At 44.8% G+C, this 13745-nt stretch overlaps 1 protein-coding gene across 12 annotated transcripts in view; it reads left to right on the top strand.

Moving 5' to 3' along the window:
* The window catches only part of tenm4 (teneurin transmembrane protein 4), a 180509-nt gene that overhangs the window by 108782 nt on the left and 57982 nt on the right, over positions 1 to 13745 (top strand). For 7 of the 12 annotated variants that reach the window (XM_061781954.1, XM_061781952.1, XM_061781953.1 and 4 more), the window contains 5 exons: positions 806 to 1006; positions 4365 to 4550; positions 8121 to 8147; positions 11664 to 11810; positions 12345 to 12564. In XM_061781954.1, coding sequence (XP_061637938.1) covers positions 806 to 1006; positions 4365 to 4550; positions 8121 to 8147; positions 11664 to 11810; positions 12345 to 12564 — 781 coding nt within the window. The remainder of the gene's footprint in view (positions 1 to 805; positions 1007 to 4364; positions 4551 to 8120; positions 8148 to 11663; positions 11811 to 12344; positions 12565 to 13745) is intronic. The other 5 variants (XM_061781959.1, XM_061781960.1, XM_061781951.1 and 2 more) reach the window with 1 other exon arrangement.

The raw sequence follows: 13745 nt of genomic DNA, 5'->3' as shown, positions 1-13745 counted from the left end.
ATGCCCGAGCAGATAAGAGTGAGGCAGCCATTGTGTTTGTCAGCTCTTGAAGGCTCTCATTTCAAGATGAAAAATGGCACCGGGGGGGTTTGATAAATGGGTGTGCGCGACATTCACAGGCCCCCCCATTCTATTTCGGGTCGGCGTGTCAGCGGTGAGCCGCGGAGGGGAACGGGGACGAGAGCGGCCTTTAACATTTTTACCTTTCTTCGCCGCGACCTTCAGCCGCCCGTGATTAATTGCCAGGAGAGTTTCTTGTCAGTTAGTCCTCTGCTCCTCGGGCCTGGTGCACAAACCATCTGGCGAGAGGCGGGAGATGCTGTTTGTCGTACTATGGCGGCCTTTATGTCCACTTGATGTCATTTTAAACGGGGGCACTGCTGACGTCGCGCGAGCCCCGTTGTCCGTTTGCCATCTGTGTGCGCCATTCTGGTATCGTCTAACCGGACAAAATATTCCCTAAAAGTGCGATTGAAGTGAAGGCCCTCTCAGAAGAGGAGGGGCGGGTGCGCTGCTCATCTATTTCAATGATTTAATTGATAGTTTAATACTTTCCACATGATTTAAACACATTTCAAGCCTTTCGAAAACATCTTGGTCTCATTTTTCTGTACCACAAGAACAGGGGTCTGTCGACTTTGATAAGACATATTTGTTGCCCAGCAACAAGTAACGTTCGGCTACTGACTTCGGTAAAAGGGGCTTATATCTGACGCATTCTGACTGCGGTTGGTACATTCGGTACCGTGACGCTTTCTGCACCTACCTGAGGGATTCTAATTTCGGAAACGTTTTCATTTGTCAGCGGACTGCCTGGACCCGACCTGCTCGGGCCGAGGGGTGTGCGTCCAGGGCGAGTGCCACTGCTTCGCCGGCTGGGGCGGGCAGGGCTGCGAGAGCCCCAGGGCCTCCTGCACGGACCGGTGCTCCGGGCACGGCGGCTTCCTGGCCGACGCGGGGACGTGCAGCTGCGACGCTAACTGGACGGGCCACGACTGCTCCGCGGGTGAGTGTGGGAAAAACGTTGTCAGTTGTCTTCAAGCGTTTTGAAGCCAGCAGCATTTCTACTCCTGTTAATGTGAACAAGCGACGAGGACAAGCTGTTTCAGAATAATGACAGCTGCAATTGAATAAACAGCTGAGATCAAATACAAGCTGATGGCTGCTTCTAAGAAGTGTCTGGCTGTTTTTCCTCGGGCGAGGTCATACTGTATACACACGCACGCACGCACGCACGAACTGGCGAGTTATCATCTGCCTTCTGCAACTGGCACCCCCACAATCACAACCATCTCGCTTTGTCTCACAGCAGCGGTGATACAACATCGAAGAGCGAGAGAGGAACAAGGTCTGCTTTCTTATCCACACACTAAAACAGAAGATTATATCATAATCAATAACGGCGAATGCTTACGTACTAAGGGAGGACTACTAGCAGGACTACTCGCTACAGGCATAACCAACATGAAAACCGGAGCAAGTTTGGTTTGTTTGACGTTGTCTTGTAATTAGCAGCTGGCAAAATCTTGTTTTTATGAAACGAGCCATGTTGTCACGTCAAATAGTCACAATTCAACACAACTAGTGGCCGCTATTGGTTGTTCTGTTATTTGTACTGTATGTTAATGATACTAATGACATATCAAGTATGTCATTGTATGCCGTAATTCCAGTGAAACAACAACACTAGCCGCCGATGTTAGGCAGAGACATGACTAATGTGTGCCATCTAAAACTTTGGGGAAAAAAGAGTTCCCTCTTTCGTGAATGAATTGCTAAGTTCGACACACCGGCTATATGGATCTATAAAGGGCGGTGACATTTACTGGACACCGTTTTAAAATGCACGTGTCGTCTTTCATACATACCGGGAGTCTCAATGAGCCTTAAGAACTGAATGTCTACTATTAGCCGATGGCTTCGGAAGGGCAATAAAGCGGCAACGGTTTTGGCTAATGATGTTCCGTCTTAATTAGCGGCGGTAAATAATTCCTTGACGGCGGAGCGGAAATAACACGCCGATGAACGGTCGTGGCCGACAAGCTGAAGAACGACGACCATTCGTGGCGATCATCCGTTAAATCTGCAGGCAGGGAAGGAATAACATTTCGTAATAACACAGTGTCAGTTTTTGTGACAGACGTTTTTTAATAGCTCAGCCGACAACAACCTTGACATCTTTGGCAGCTCATATTAACACTCTTGTGTTCTGCCAGAAGACGTCTTGATTCGATATATTTTAAGAGGAATTGCCAGAGAAAAGCTTGCATGAAAGGAGATGTGTTTTTTTGGGTGTACTTTTGGAATCTTCTTTTTGGATGAAAATGACCTAGAAGGTTCTTCTTACCTCAGCGGTGGGTTGACGGAGCTGTCTGATTTTCAGAAGTTCCGGAAGAACTTTCATTTTACAGCAAAGCTGCGAATCGATGCATCTGAGAGACTTTTGTTTGTTTTATTTGTTTTGTTTTGTTTTTAACGATGGTTCCCTGATGGATGAAAGCCTATGTGCCGATAATCAGTACATCTGCCTTCGATTGCTTCCACTCAGACGGCAATTTGTTTTTGCCCGAGATGACAATCTCAGCCCTCAGATGGAAGACTCCTTGGATATTCCATGCAATGCCTTTAAAGAGGTAATCCAGGGGGTGATTTTGTGGGGTGGGGGGAAATGGGTAGTGAGCTCTGTAAATGATGATGAGTTTCCGCTTTATCCCGCTTTATCCTGTTTATTGTCAAGCATTCCTGTAATACAACACTAAGCTTAGTGCCGTACAGGATGGCAAACAGACTGCGAGGAAGCCTCTCAATAAATTCCGCTTGCCGTAATACTTCCAAGGCTAAGATGGTGTTGCCGCGTGGCTTTGGAGCAGTCATAAGCTTGGGCCGCGAAATGTGCGCTTGTTTACATTCGCTGACCACAACATAATCCAATTGGAAAACCAATCTCTCAGCTCTCTCTCTGTAGCTCTCACGTGTACATATGGCAATCATTGCAATAGTGGGAACACGTTTACGATAGGAAGACGTTGGATCAATTTCGGACCTCGTGCAGTGCAGTGCAGTGCAGTGGAGTGGAGTGGAGTTGTTGGAATTTCGTATTTTGTGGCGAGTCATCAAACTTCACCGCCATGCTCTGCCAACATGCAATGATAAAAACAAATGTTTTGGGGCAGTTTACCGTCCAGTATATGTGATTCAAATTTGGTAGCAACTTGACAAATTCTCCCGGACGAGTTGGTTTTGAAGGACCCTTGGGAATGGTGAAAAAGGACCCTAAAATGGCAGACTTCCTGTTTGTTTTTGGGTATGGGTTCTTTCTTTTTTTTTGTGGGTGACCTCATGACAACCAATGTATGTACGACTGGCTTCTGGGATTGAATTTTAAAAAACATTTTGCCGCAGATCGACTGGAGGTAAAGGTTCGGAACGAGGATTTGATTACATTTCAATTTAGCATCGCTTAGCTTTGTCACGGTGGGCTACTAGTTAGGACTTCCACTTTCAAGTTTCGAGGTCTTTTGAAGTTTTGAAGACTAAATTGTCCATAGGTGCGAACGGTATCGATTGGCTGCTGACCAACCCAGGGTGTATCCGCCTCCCACCCGAAGTCAGCTGGGATAGGTTCCGACTCACCCTAACGAGGATCAGCGGTCGAGAAAATGCACGGATGGCTGGCGTCGGCAGAGACAGCGCTGTGTAGCTGTACCTTTGTGTCTTTCTATTTCTACACCGTCAAATGAACATCGCCGTCTCAATTTGTGCACCGAGCGAGACCCCGGAGTCGATGCCGAGGTTGTTCTCGGCTGCTCATTTCACCATATGCGCTAACGAGCTCGAGCAAGATGTTCACTTTCCCTGTTGGCACCTCGTGTGTAAGCTGAATATGTATCGTGTGTGTATATATCGCCTTGAGAGGATCACACACCGTCGTCGTGAAAAGTTTGCCATTTTGTTTTCGTGAATTACCTTTTAAACATTACGAGCATGCCGTAGCTTCGAGTCGGAACTGCTTTTTACTTTTACTAGTATCAGTCCTCTTACTTGAGTCCTCTTTCTTCACTTTTAACAAAGCTATGGCCTTTTTTTTTTCTCAGCCGTCTGTAAGTAGAAGTGAATTATCCCCAAAAAGATGAAGACGACGTCTGCTGCCGTAAGGTCGACGCAGTCGGCATCTGTGCTTTTTGTAATGGTCTTATTAGATTTGTATTGTTGGGGAAAGGCGGCGGAATTTCCTTTCAGCGTTCGTGAGACAAGGTAGTGGAGCGTGGCCGCCTTCCCTCAACAATAACTCCTGGAGTTCTCTTCTCTTTTACTCCCATCGACCCCCCCCATCTTCTCTGTCTGTCCACCTTTTTCTCCCACAGAGATTTGCGCAGCCGACTGCGGCGGCCACGGGGTTTGCGCGTCGGGCACCTGCCGCTGCGACGACGGCTGGATGGGCGCCGGATGCGACCAAAGGGCGTGTCACCCGCGTTGCAACGAACACGGCACCTGCAAGGACGGCAAGTGCGAATGCAGTCCCGGCTGGAACGGAGAGCACTGCACTATCGGTAGGACGGGGCCACGCTTTTGTGTGGCGTCTTCAAAAAGGTTTTGCCTGTGAAGCGGTGGGTGGGTGTGATGGGGAGGGTCCGCTTGGCGATGAGACGTGGCGGATGTGGGGGGCGGTGGGGGCGGAGGAAGCATGCTTAATTGAATTTGTGCAACTCAGTAAAGCATGAACGGGTTTACGCAAGGATCCGAGGCTTGCCTTCATGCATTTTAATGTGGGAATGTGCTAAGGTGTCCTTTGAGTTGGCTCACCCTCTTCCTCTTTGCTGCTCATTTCCGCCCGCCGGCTCCGTGTGTGTTTGCACTCTCTTTTGCACTCGCTTGTTTCAGGGTTTGTCTGAATAGCAACAGCTTTCTTGAAAGCCTCACGTTTTTCTGATGATTTGCCTTGGAAGGAGATCACAATAGTTGCATCTGTAAGCCCCTTTTCCACTACACGGTACCTAGTCGCCTCATTGTGACGTGAGGATACACAGCTAGAAATGAGCAAAATATACACACAAAAATACACTAAAATATACCCCGCGGTCTCCAAACGGCTGTGGTGCTGCGTTTTCTTGTCTGCAGTCTGCAATCAAAATGGGTATCCTTACCATGAACACCGCATGCCAAGAAGTAAAAACAACGAGAGAACCTGAGCATACACAGCTATGACCAAAAGCAACACAATATCCTCCGCAGTCTCCACTTTGCCGGACTGCTCTGTTTTCTTCTCAGCTTGAATAAAATTGCTATCCTTACTATGGACCGGCAGAAGTAAAGACAGGAGAGCCTCTTTATCCTCCTTCGTTCTTAGCTCTGGATGCAGCAGTAATAAACTCCATAGTCTCTACTTTGGATTTAGCACTTTGTTTTCCTGTGGCCCAAAGTCTCCTCTTGAATAACATTGGAATCCAGACCATAAACAGTTACATGGCAAGAAGTCAAAACAAGAGAGAGTGAGCACACACAGCCAGAAATAAACAAAATAAACACACCTTGTATGCTCCGCAGTCTCCAGATTGCTGTAATGTTCCGTTTTCTTGGTGCCCGCAGTCAGTCAGTCAGTCAGTCGGTATCTGAAGTACAATTTTTTTTTTTAGCTGATTACTTTTCAATGTCAAAGTTTGCCAGCCCGCTTTTCAAGCAGCCTGGTTTTATTTGCCTTTGTGCCTGCCTGAGTCATGTGGTTGCGCCTGACAGCAAAGGACCCTTTTTCAAAAAAAGATATTTTATGTATTTGGGTTATGATGATAATGATGATGATGATGATGATGGATGTTGTGAGGATTGACAGCTTTTCAAGTGTGACTGGAGCTCACCAGGACAGGTGCCTTTTTATTTAGTTTGCACCCCGCTATTTAATGTCAGGCCTGTCAGACCCGCTGAACGTCAAAACTGCCAGGCCATCCGGAGGTCGTGTTTTCTAAATCCGTGGTTCGCCAGCCATAACTCGACAGGGCCGCAAAATCATCTGCAATCAACTATTATCTCGTATCATTTGAAAACAAGTGCATATGGCTGACTTGTTTTTGTGAAGTTGTTTAAAATATATTCTCAACTGTTGTTGAAGACATGCAGTCTTCGGAGTAGGAGTTCTCTCTCTGTTTCCTGTCTTAAAGAAAACTTGAGCATGTTCCCTTTGGGGGAGGTGGCGACCTTTCGATGGCGAGAGTCGATTCTACGGGCTTGTTGACGTTTTTGTAATTTCCTTCCTTGTTTGCTCTCCAACAACAACACTCGGGAAGAAGAGTGCAGTTTAGTTCGAAACTTTTGAGGCCACTGATTTGAAAGACGCTCGCTCCTCAGTACCCGCTCTTATTCATCCTCCTGTTATGTTACTGTTCCAATTGGAAAATGTACACCCTATGATAACTATATTGACCCGGAAGTGACAAGGGGCTTAAAGGTATTGTGGGGGACTCCTTCCAAAAACATTGGAAGGAGACATATTTTGAAAAAAAAAAAAAAAATGCACAATTTTAATCAATTTTCAGGTGTCTTCGTAAACGGTCTCTGACACGACCAAAGTCAACAAAGGATAAAGATTTACATTCCACTTATCATCCACTTGTCACACTCTGGTTGGAATCACTCAGTTTTGGGGGGAGGTTCTGTTTCATGCCAAGTTGGTATTTCATGACTGTGATGACAGGGGACAAAGCTCGGGTGTTGCGACCAAGCAAGCAGCTACTCCGTGTTGCTCGCTTAGCCACTTTTGCGTGACTAGCAACACCTTTTTGTCTTGTTACTAGCAGGACATGTTTCACATCAGACTGTGTCCAGACTGCACATGAACGGCACTGGCCCAAACCAACACAGGAACGATTAGCACATCGGCCCATGAACATTTTTATGGATGAACGGGCAGCGGCTCACATTCACTTGAGGATATTTGCAATGTTAAACAAGCAGATTGCACATTGATCCATTAAGATTTTTAGAGTTTAACATGAACCCATGGTAAAACATGCAGCGGGACACATTGACCCATGACCCATGGACATTTTTGTTGTTTAACATGAGTCGGGTCACACTGACCTGCGGTCATATTTATGGTTAAACCTGCAGCGTGGTCATATTGACCCGTGGGCATTTCTGTGGTTAAACATGCAGTGGGTCACGTTGACCCGTGGGCATTTCTGTGGTTAAACATGCAGTGGGTCACGCTGACCCGTGAACATTTCTGTGGTTAAACCTGCAGTGGGTCACGTTGACCCGTGAACATTTTTATGGTTAATTATGCTGCGGGTCACATCTACCCATGTACAATTTTCTAGGTAAACATGCAGTGGATTGCACATTGAATTAAGCGGATTTGTCACGTTGACCCATGAAAATGTTCAGGCTTTAACATGACCCGAGGACATTTTTATTTTAAAACATGCGTCAAGTCACTTTGATTCATGGATGTTATATAGTTAAACGTGAATCGGGTCACATTGACCTGTGGGCATTTTTATGGTAAACATGAAGTGGGTCACATTGACCCGTTAACATTTGACGGGTTAAACAAGCCGCGGGTGACATTTTGGGGTTTAACGTGCGGCCGGTCACGCTGACCCGTGAAAATCATTGTGGTTCAACATTGCATCAATGGGGATGAGACATCAATGGAGCGGTGAAAGCTTTCCTCCAATAAACCAGGAGAACCTCAGTTATTGTTGTTCTCGAGCAAGGACTCGGTCTGCGAATGTTTCATTAGCGGGTGCTCCATTATTGATGGACTATTCTGAGATCTCTATAAGAATATCCCTCCGTGGCGTCCATTAAGAAGCCAAAGATCACCATTTCAGATCAGTTGTCAGAATCGTTTCGACCTCGCCATCTGCCGAGGTGCGTTTGAAGATGAAAACGTCCCACAGTCGAAAAAGCCTGACCTCCTCGTGCATCAATCGCTCTTTGAAAACGGTCCCGCGAGACGCTCCGTCCGACGGGAGTCTGCATGGCTCGTTTTCATCTTTGTGTTGGCTCGTGTTGGTCGTCTTGCTTGTGATGCATGCTTTCTTTTGTTTTTGTGGTGCACTAACACTCTGCCTTGCTGTCTCTACCTTCCCTTATTATATTGTCCTTATCTTTTATCTCCCAAGCTCACTATCTGGATAGGGTAGTGAAAGGTATGGCATTCCTCCTTTTTTCTTTTCCACGTCGACCCTTCTTTCATCGCCGTTGTGTGACTGCCATTAACTTTGTCGCATACATACCGACGAGCACTGTACACCAACGCCATTAACCACCTTTTTGCGCCATTGTCACGCCATCATCTCCACTTAGCACCTTCACACCCACTGGATCGAGTTGTGCGTCCGTTGCAGTTGAAAAGTTGTGGGGGGGAAACAGGGCCCTTGGGTAAATGATCAAACGATGCTATGCTGTTAGCTCACAAAGGAAGTTGCTATGCACGGTGCTAGCTCATCAAGCTTTGCCAGCTCAGCAAAGATGGCTAGCTGTGTGGCCTGAATTTCAATGTTTCGTTTCGGCGTCAAACAATGATATGCTATTGTGAGGTCGGTGACCAAAATGCAACCACTGTGCGACGGACGTGAGGCCTAGCTATTATCTGTGATGCTAACGAGACTACCTGGATTTTGCCCATTTCAAAGCTCTCTATTGGCTGAGAATAACGGTGCACTGTTGTTAGCTCATGAACCAAAATGAGGCCATCTGTGGTGATAGGAAATTTAACCAGCTAACCTAAGGCAGCTCGCTACGTGTTCCTGGCGTCAGCGTTTTGTACAGAGACGTTTTCTAACACTATTAGCCTCCGGCAGTTGCTGCCGTTCTTCTGGGAAATTAAGGGAAAATTGTATTGTTCTGACCGCAGCGCATTATTTATTCCGCCTTTTATTGAAATAGATTTTTAAGGAGCCCTTTATCGTTTAGCAGAGGCCCTTTCAAATCAGTGATTGCCAAAGCTTAATTGATTTTCTTGGGAGGACAGACGACATGGTTAAAAGCTCCGCTGTATTCGATTATCAAACATGCAGAACAATGGCACATATGCACTCACTTCGAAGGTGCACTAGCTAATCAATAAATTACAATACAAAAGCTGTATCAATGGATATGGGAAGCAAGTCCTATTCAGGTTATGACTTATTTACTTCTTCATTTAAACTACTGTATTATATTTACTTTCTTCTATTGAGCCTTATAGCATATTTGCCCAAATCATTTGTAACATACTGACACCATATCAACAAATACCAATGGTTGTTTTTTTTCATCCAGGTCAATTGCGGCACCGGGACTCTTCTTATTTGTTGAATTATTGTGATTTTACATGTTTTCTCATTTTGTTTTTAAATACATTTACCTTATAGTTTCACTTATTTTATTTTGTCATTATTACAATTAATTTTTGCTTTTACTATTCATAGAATAATCCATATAAATCCCTATAAATATATAATCCACATTTCCTCTCAAGTTTGTTTAACATACTGACTTGACACCAATGACTACTTTCCTATTACCGTGGGCTTGGCGCCATCTCATGGCCTCTGAGGTTGTTACAGTCAGAGCACATAAATACGCAAATCTCTTTTGAGTTTTTCGCCAAACAGCTGAAGATGGATTTCCCTAAAAAAAACACGTGAATTGGTGAACATGTGAATAGTGAAACGCGAATCTCTTTGGGATTAGTGCACTGCCAAAAACATCGCCAGCCACGACACACAAAGCTTGTCTTTCAGTTGACATCTATCACTTCAACATACTGTACTTCCTTGTCACCAAATCCAGTTTAGCCCTGGAAAATGATGTCAATTCCTGACGCGCTGTGGCCGAAAGCAAAAGAAGAAGGGCATCAGTAAATAGCTGAGGATAGGGTCACCCCCCCCCCCCCCCCCCCCAACTATTACTGAAATGCACAAAACATACTAGTTATGCTGTCCGCGAGTCTTTGTTAACTGCATACATGCATACATCTCAAGGAATTTCCACTTTCTGTCCCTTAGCCAATGTATAAATCAAAATCCGAATCTCCCGTTACAACGCTACTCACTTAACCAAAAGATCTGAAACCCTCATCTCCGGGTTGTGTCGTATTCTATCCGCCATTATTTCCATAAATGCTTCCTTTCACATTCCACCTTTCATTGGTTCCACCTGTCGCTTTTTTCCCCGTCTTTCATCCTCCCCATTTTCCCGTTTCCCCCCATTCGACGTAAGTGTCAGTCTGACTCCTCGTGCTTGATAAAAATGGTGAGCTCAGCGAGGCGTTTATCAAGGCACCATGCCGACAACACCGAGGGTGACAGACGCGCGCGTTTGATATCCCCGAGACGTCGCGATTACAATCGCACGTGAGCAGATAATCGGAGCAGATAATGCTCCCGAATAAACACCGTTGTGCTTAGCATCCCGCTTTCCATCTTCCCAAAACCTGGCTTGTTCTCCCTACTAGCATTTCTGTTGCATTTGGCTCCTCTTAATGGTGGAACGCACACTTAGGGGTAATCTCATCGGGCCTTGTTCAGCAGTCTATTTTTTTCGATGTAGGCCATTTTAGCCAATCAGAAGCCAGAAGAAAGCCCTTCTGAGGCACAATTGCATCATTGGCGAAATGATTCAAATCACAATTTATGCAAAGGTGTTCCAACTGACTCGCAGTGGCTAAAATCAATTCAGTATGTGTATATTTGTGAATTAAATCTATACCAACAATTTTAGCTTTCAAAAAGCAATATTTTACAAAACTACCACCACAGTTATTGAAAATATATTTTAGTTCTTTGCTTTTAATATTATGTAATTGAATACACTAACATGTCTTTTTTGTATCAGTTGGACTTTAGTTCAACTCATGGGTTTGTATTTATGATTGAACTTTTGAAATGATTTGAATATTGTTCAATGTCACTCAAATCGGAGCATTATTCTTTTTGTAGCAGTGCACATTTGACTTTTCAAAATCTACGTGGATCTTGTGTTTTCATTAATTGCACGACGCAACTGATTTGTCATCCATCAGAATCTCTCCACCGGGATGCCTTGTCAAAACAATTGGAAACAGTTGCTACTCGTGAGTGAGGCCTCTTCCATTCATTAACAGCCTGCATCAACAACATGAGTGAATAATGACATGCGGTGGACCTTTTTTGCTCAATAGCCATCGTGGCTGTAACCTACTATGTGTGTGTGTGTGTGTGTGTTTGCGCACGATAGTAAGCCGAGTGTGAGAGGAACAAACTGTGTCATTATACAGCGCGAAGGCGGGTAATGACTCCAATATCGACTGTGAGGATCGGGCGCATCTGAGTGCATGGGGAAGGGATATTAGCGGCTTCGCCGAAGGTGTATCGCATTGAGCAACTTGAAGCGGAGGGTCATTACGTTTGCCCCCCCCCCCCCCCCCCCCCCCCCCCCAGGCACTCGCCGTGGAACAATCACAAACGAGTGTGTGTCTGTGCGTTTGTGTGTGTGTGTGTGTGTGTGTGTAAACGTCAGGAAGCGCCGGGAACTAAATCCAAACACTAACCCAGATCAAGTAGCTTTTCAACTGGTTTTGCAGGGGGACAAGTTTAGGAGTCTGCAAAAGAATTTTCAATAGATTATTATGCAATATTGTTTTACTTTGCCCGAGCAGTCTTTCCTCTCTATATATCCTCTCTTTCATGTCACCCAAACAGAGGGCTGCCCCGGTTTGTGCAACGGCAACGGCAGGTGCACCCTGGGTAACGGCGGCTGGTACTGCGTATGCCAGCTGGGCTGGAGGGGCAGCGGCTGCGACACCTCCATGGAGACGGCCTGCGGCGACGTCAAGGACAACGACGGAGGTAAGACACGGACGAAGATTTCCTATTAAGTATGCCAGGTGGCCCTGTTGGCACCCCAAGGTTCTTGGGCTCACGTTACAAAAACAAATGCGACTTCTGCTATGGATGGAATGAGTCTGTGACGTCACACGCATGCGCGTAAACCCAAGGCGCCGTGTTTACGCAAGTAAATATGACCCCTCGCAGAGGACCCATCATGACGCATTTGTGGCAATTTCAAAGATTTTGAGAATGTGTTTATCCATTCGAAAGCATCTTCTTTTCGCCACTGACTGATTTATCTTCCGTCGTTCGCCATTGCTTTTATGGATTTTATTGACTCTAAAAAGTTGTTTTCTTTTTTTTCTTTGGGTGTCTCAAAAACAAATGAATTTGATTTACATTATTTCCTCTAGGAAATAGCGCTTTGGATTTCATACAATTCAGTTTTAGTCTGACTTCCTTAATTGAATCGATCATGGAAAGCGAGGTTTCATTCTACTGTACAGTCACTTAAATAGCGTTATTTTTTTTGCGTATTTGTAACCCTGTCAGATGGTCTGCTGGACTGCATGGATCCAGACTGCTGCCTGCAGGCCAATTGTCACAGCACATCGCTGTGCGTGGGTTCGCCGGACCCGCTGGACATCATCCAGGAGACCCGAGTGTCGTCGGGGAACCGGGGCAAGCTGCGGAGCTTCTACGAGCGCGTGCGCTTCCTGGTGGGCCGGGAGAGCACCCACGTGGTGCGCGGCGCCAGTCCCTTCGACGCCAAGTGAGTAACCTTTGCTGCGCTCGTCGGAGGTCTTGACATTTCGGCCATGTTCGCCGGGCACTTCATTAGGTACACGATCAACATTCCCTAAGCTTCGACGCGAGAGCTGTATCGGAAAGGTCAAAGTATTCGAAATGGCTTTCAGAATGTGATGCGGTGCCATTGGAAACTTACAATCACATTGAACAGATTTTTCAACGAATACCGCTCACAGCGTCAATCAAAACGGCACGTGCTCATCGATTTTCGGCCATAACATAGCTGTCCAATTATCAACAATTACATTAGTCATGAATTTCATTTGTGTTCAACTTGAACGTATATTTTTTAACAAATGGATATTCTTATTATTACTATAAATAATAATAATAATAATAATCTATTGTATTATTTATTTCTTTTCAATGCGTTGCATTTAATTTTATTAATGGGTGTATGGATCAGTCAAACCGCTGAGCATGATTCATTTCCGAGCAGCAGACTTCCGATTTTCTTCATTTAATTCAAGTATTTTACAATTGTTATGTTGTTAAATGCATGTAATGATTACTTTTTGTAATGTATTCTTATCAATTAAAATGAAGCATTATTGCTTTACTTTACTTTACTTTGTTTATTATTCATGTTAATATATTTCTATTGTGTATATATATATATATATATATTTAAAGGTATTTTTAATCAATTGAATCAATCAATTATATTGACATCAGTCAACCTTGACATTCACTTTAAAGAAAATCTTGATTTTATTCCTTTTTTGTCATTTTCTCAAAAACAAATATGAATGTAGTTTATTCAATATCGATTCATTATTTTCTTCTTCTATCAGTCAAAATGGAGCATGTCTATCTTTTGATGCAGCCTTTGTACATGAGGTGTCAATGAAATGGAGCCTTAAAGCGGAGTGTTCGCCTACTTTCCAGTGTGATCTTTAAGACAGAAGAGCAAACGCACTCCTCGTATTCATCTAAAAGCAATTGCATACAATAAACAAGCCATCCAATATGTTCCGACTGGACGATCATGAATTGTTTTAAGTGTAGAACTGCGGGTCTGCAGTGACTAAATGCTGCGAAATAGCATTAGTCCGCTTGTTGGAGCCCGCTTGTTGCTTGTTATTGCGTCCTGTGAGTTATTTTGCACTTGATTGCTTAAGACAACTGCGCTATAAATAACTA

Source organism: Phyllopteryx taeniolatus, chromosome 8 (genome assembly GCF_024500385.1).
Source record: "Phyllopteryx taeniolatus isolate TA_2022b chromosome 8, UOR_Ptae_1.2, whole genome shotgun sequence".
Taxonomy (NCBI): Eukaryota; Metazoa; Chordata; class Actinopteri; order Syngnathiformes; family Syngnathidae; genus Phyllopteryx; species Phyllopteryx taeniolatus.
Note: the sequence above shows the minus strand (reverse complement) of the source record. Positions and strands in the feature narration are given on the sequence as shown.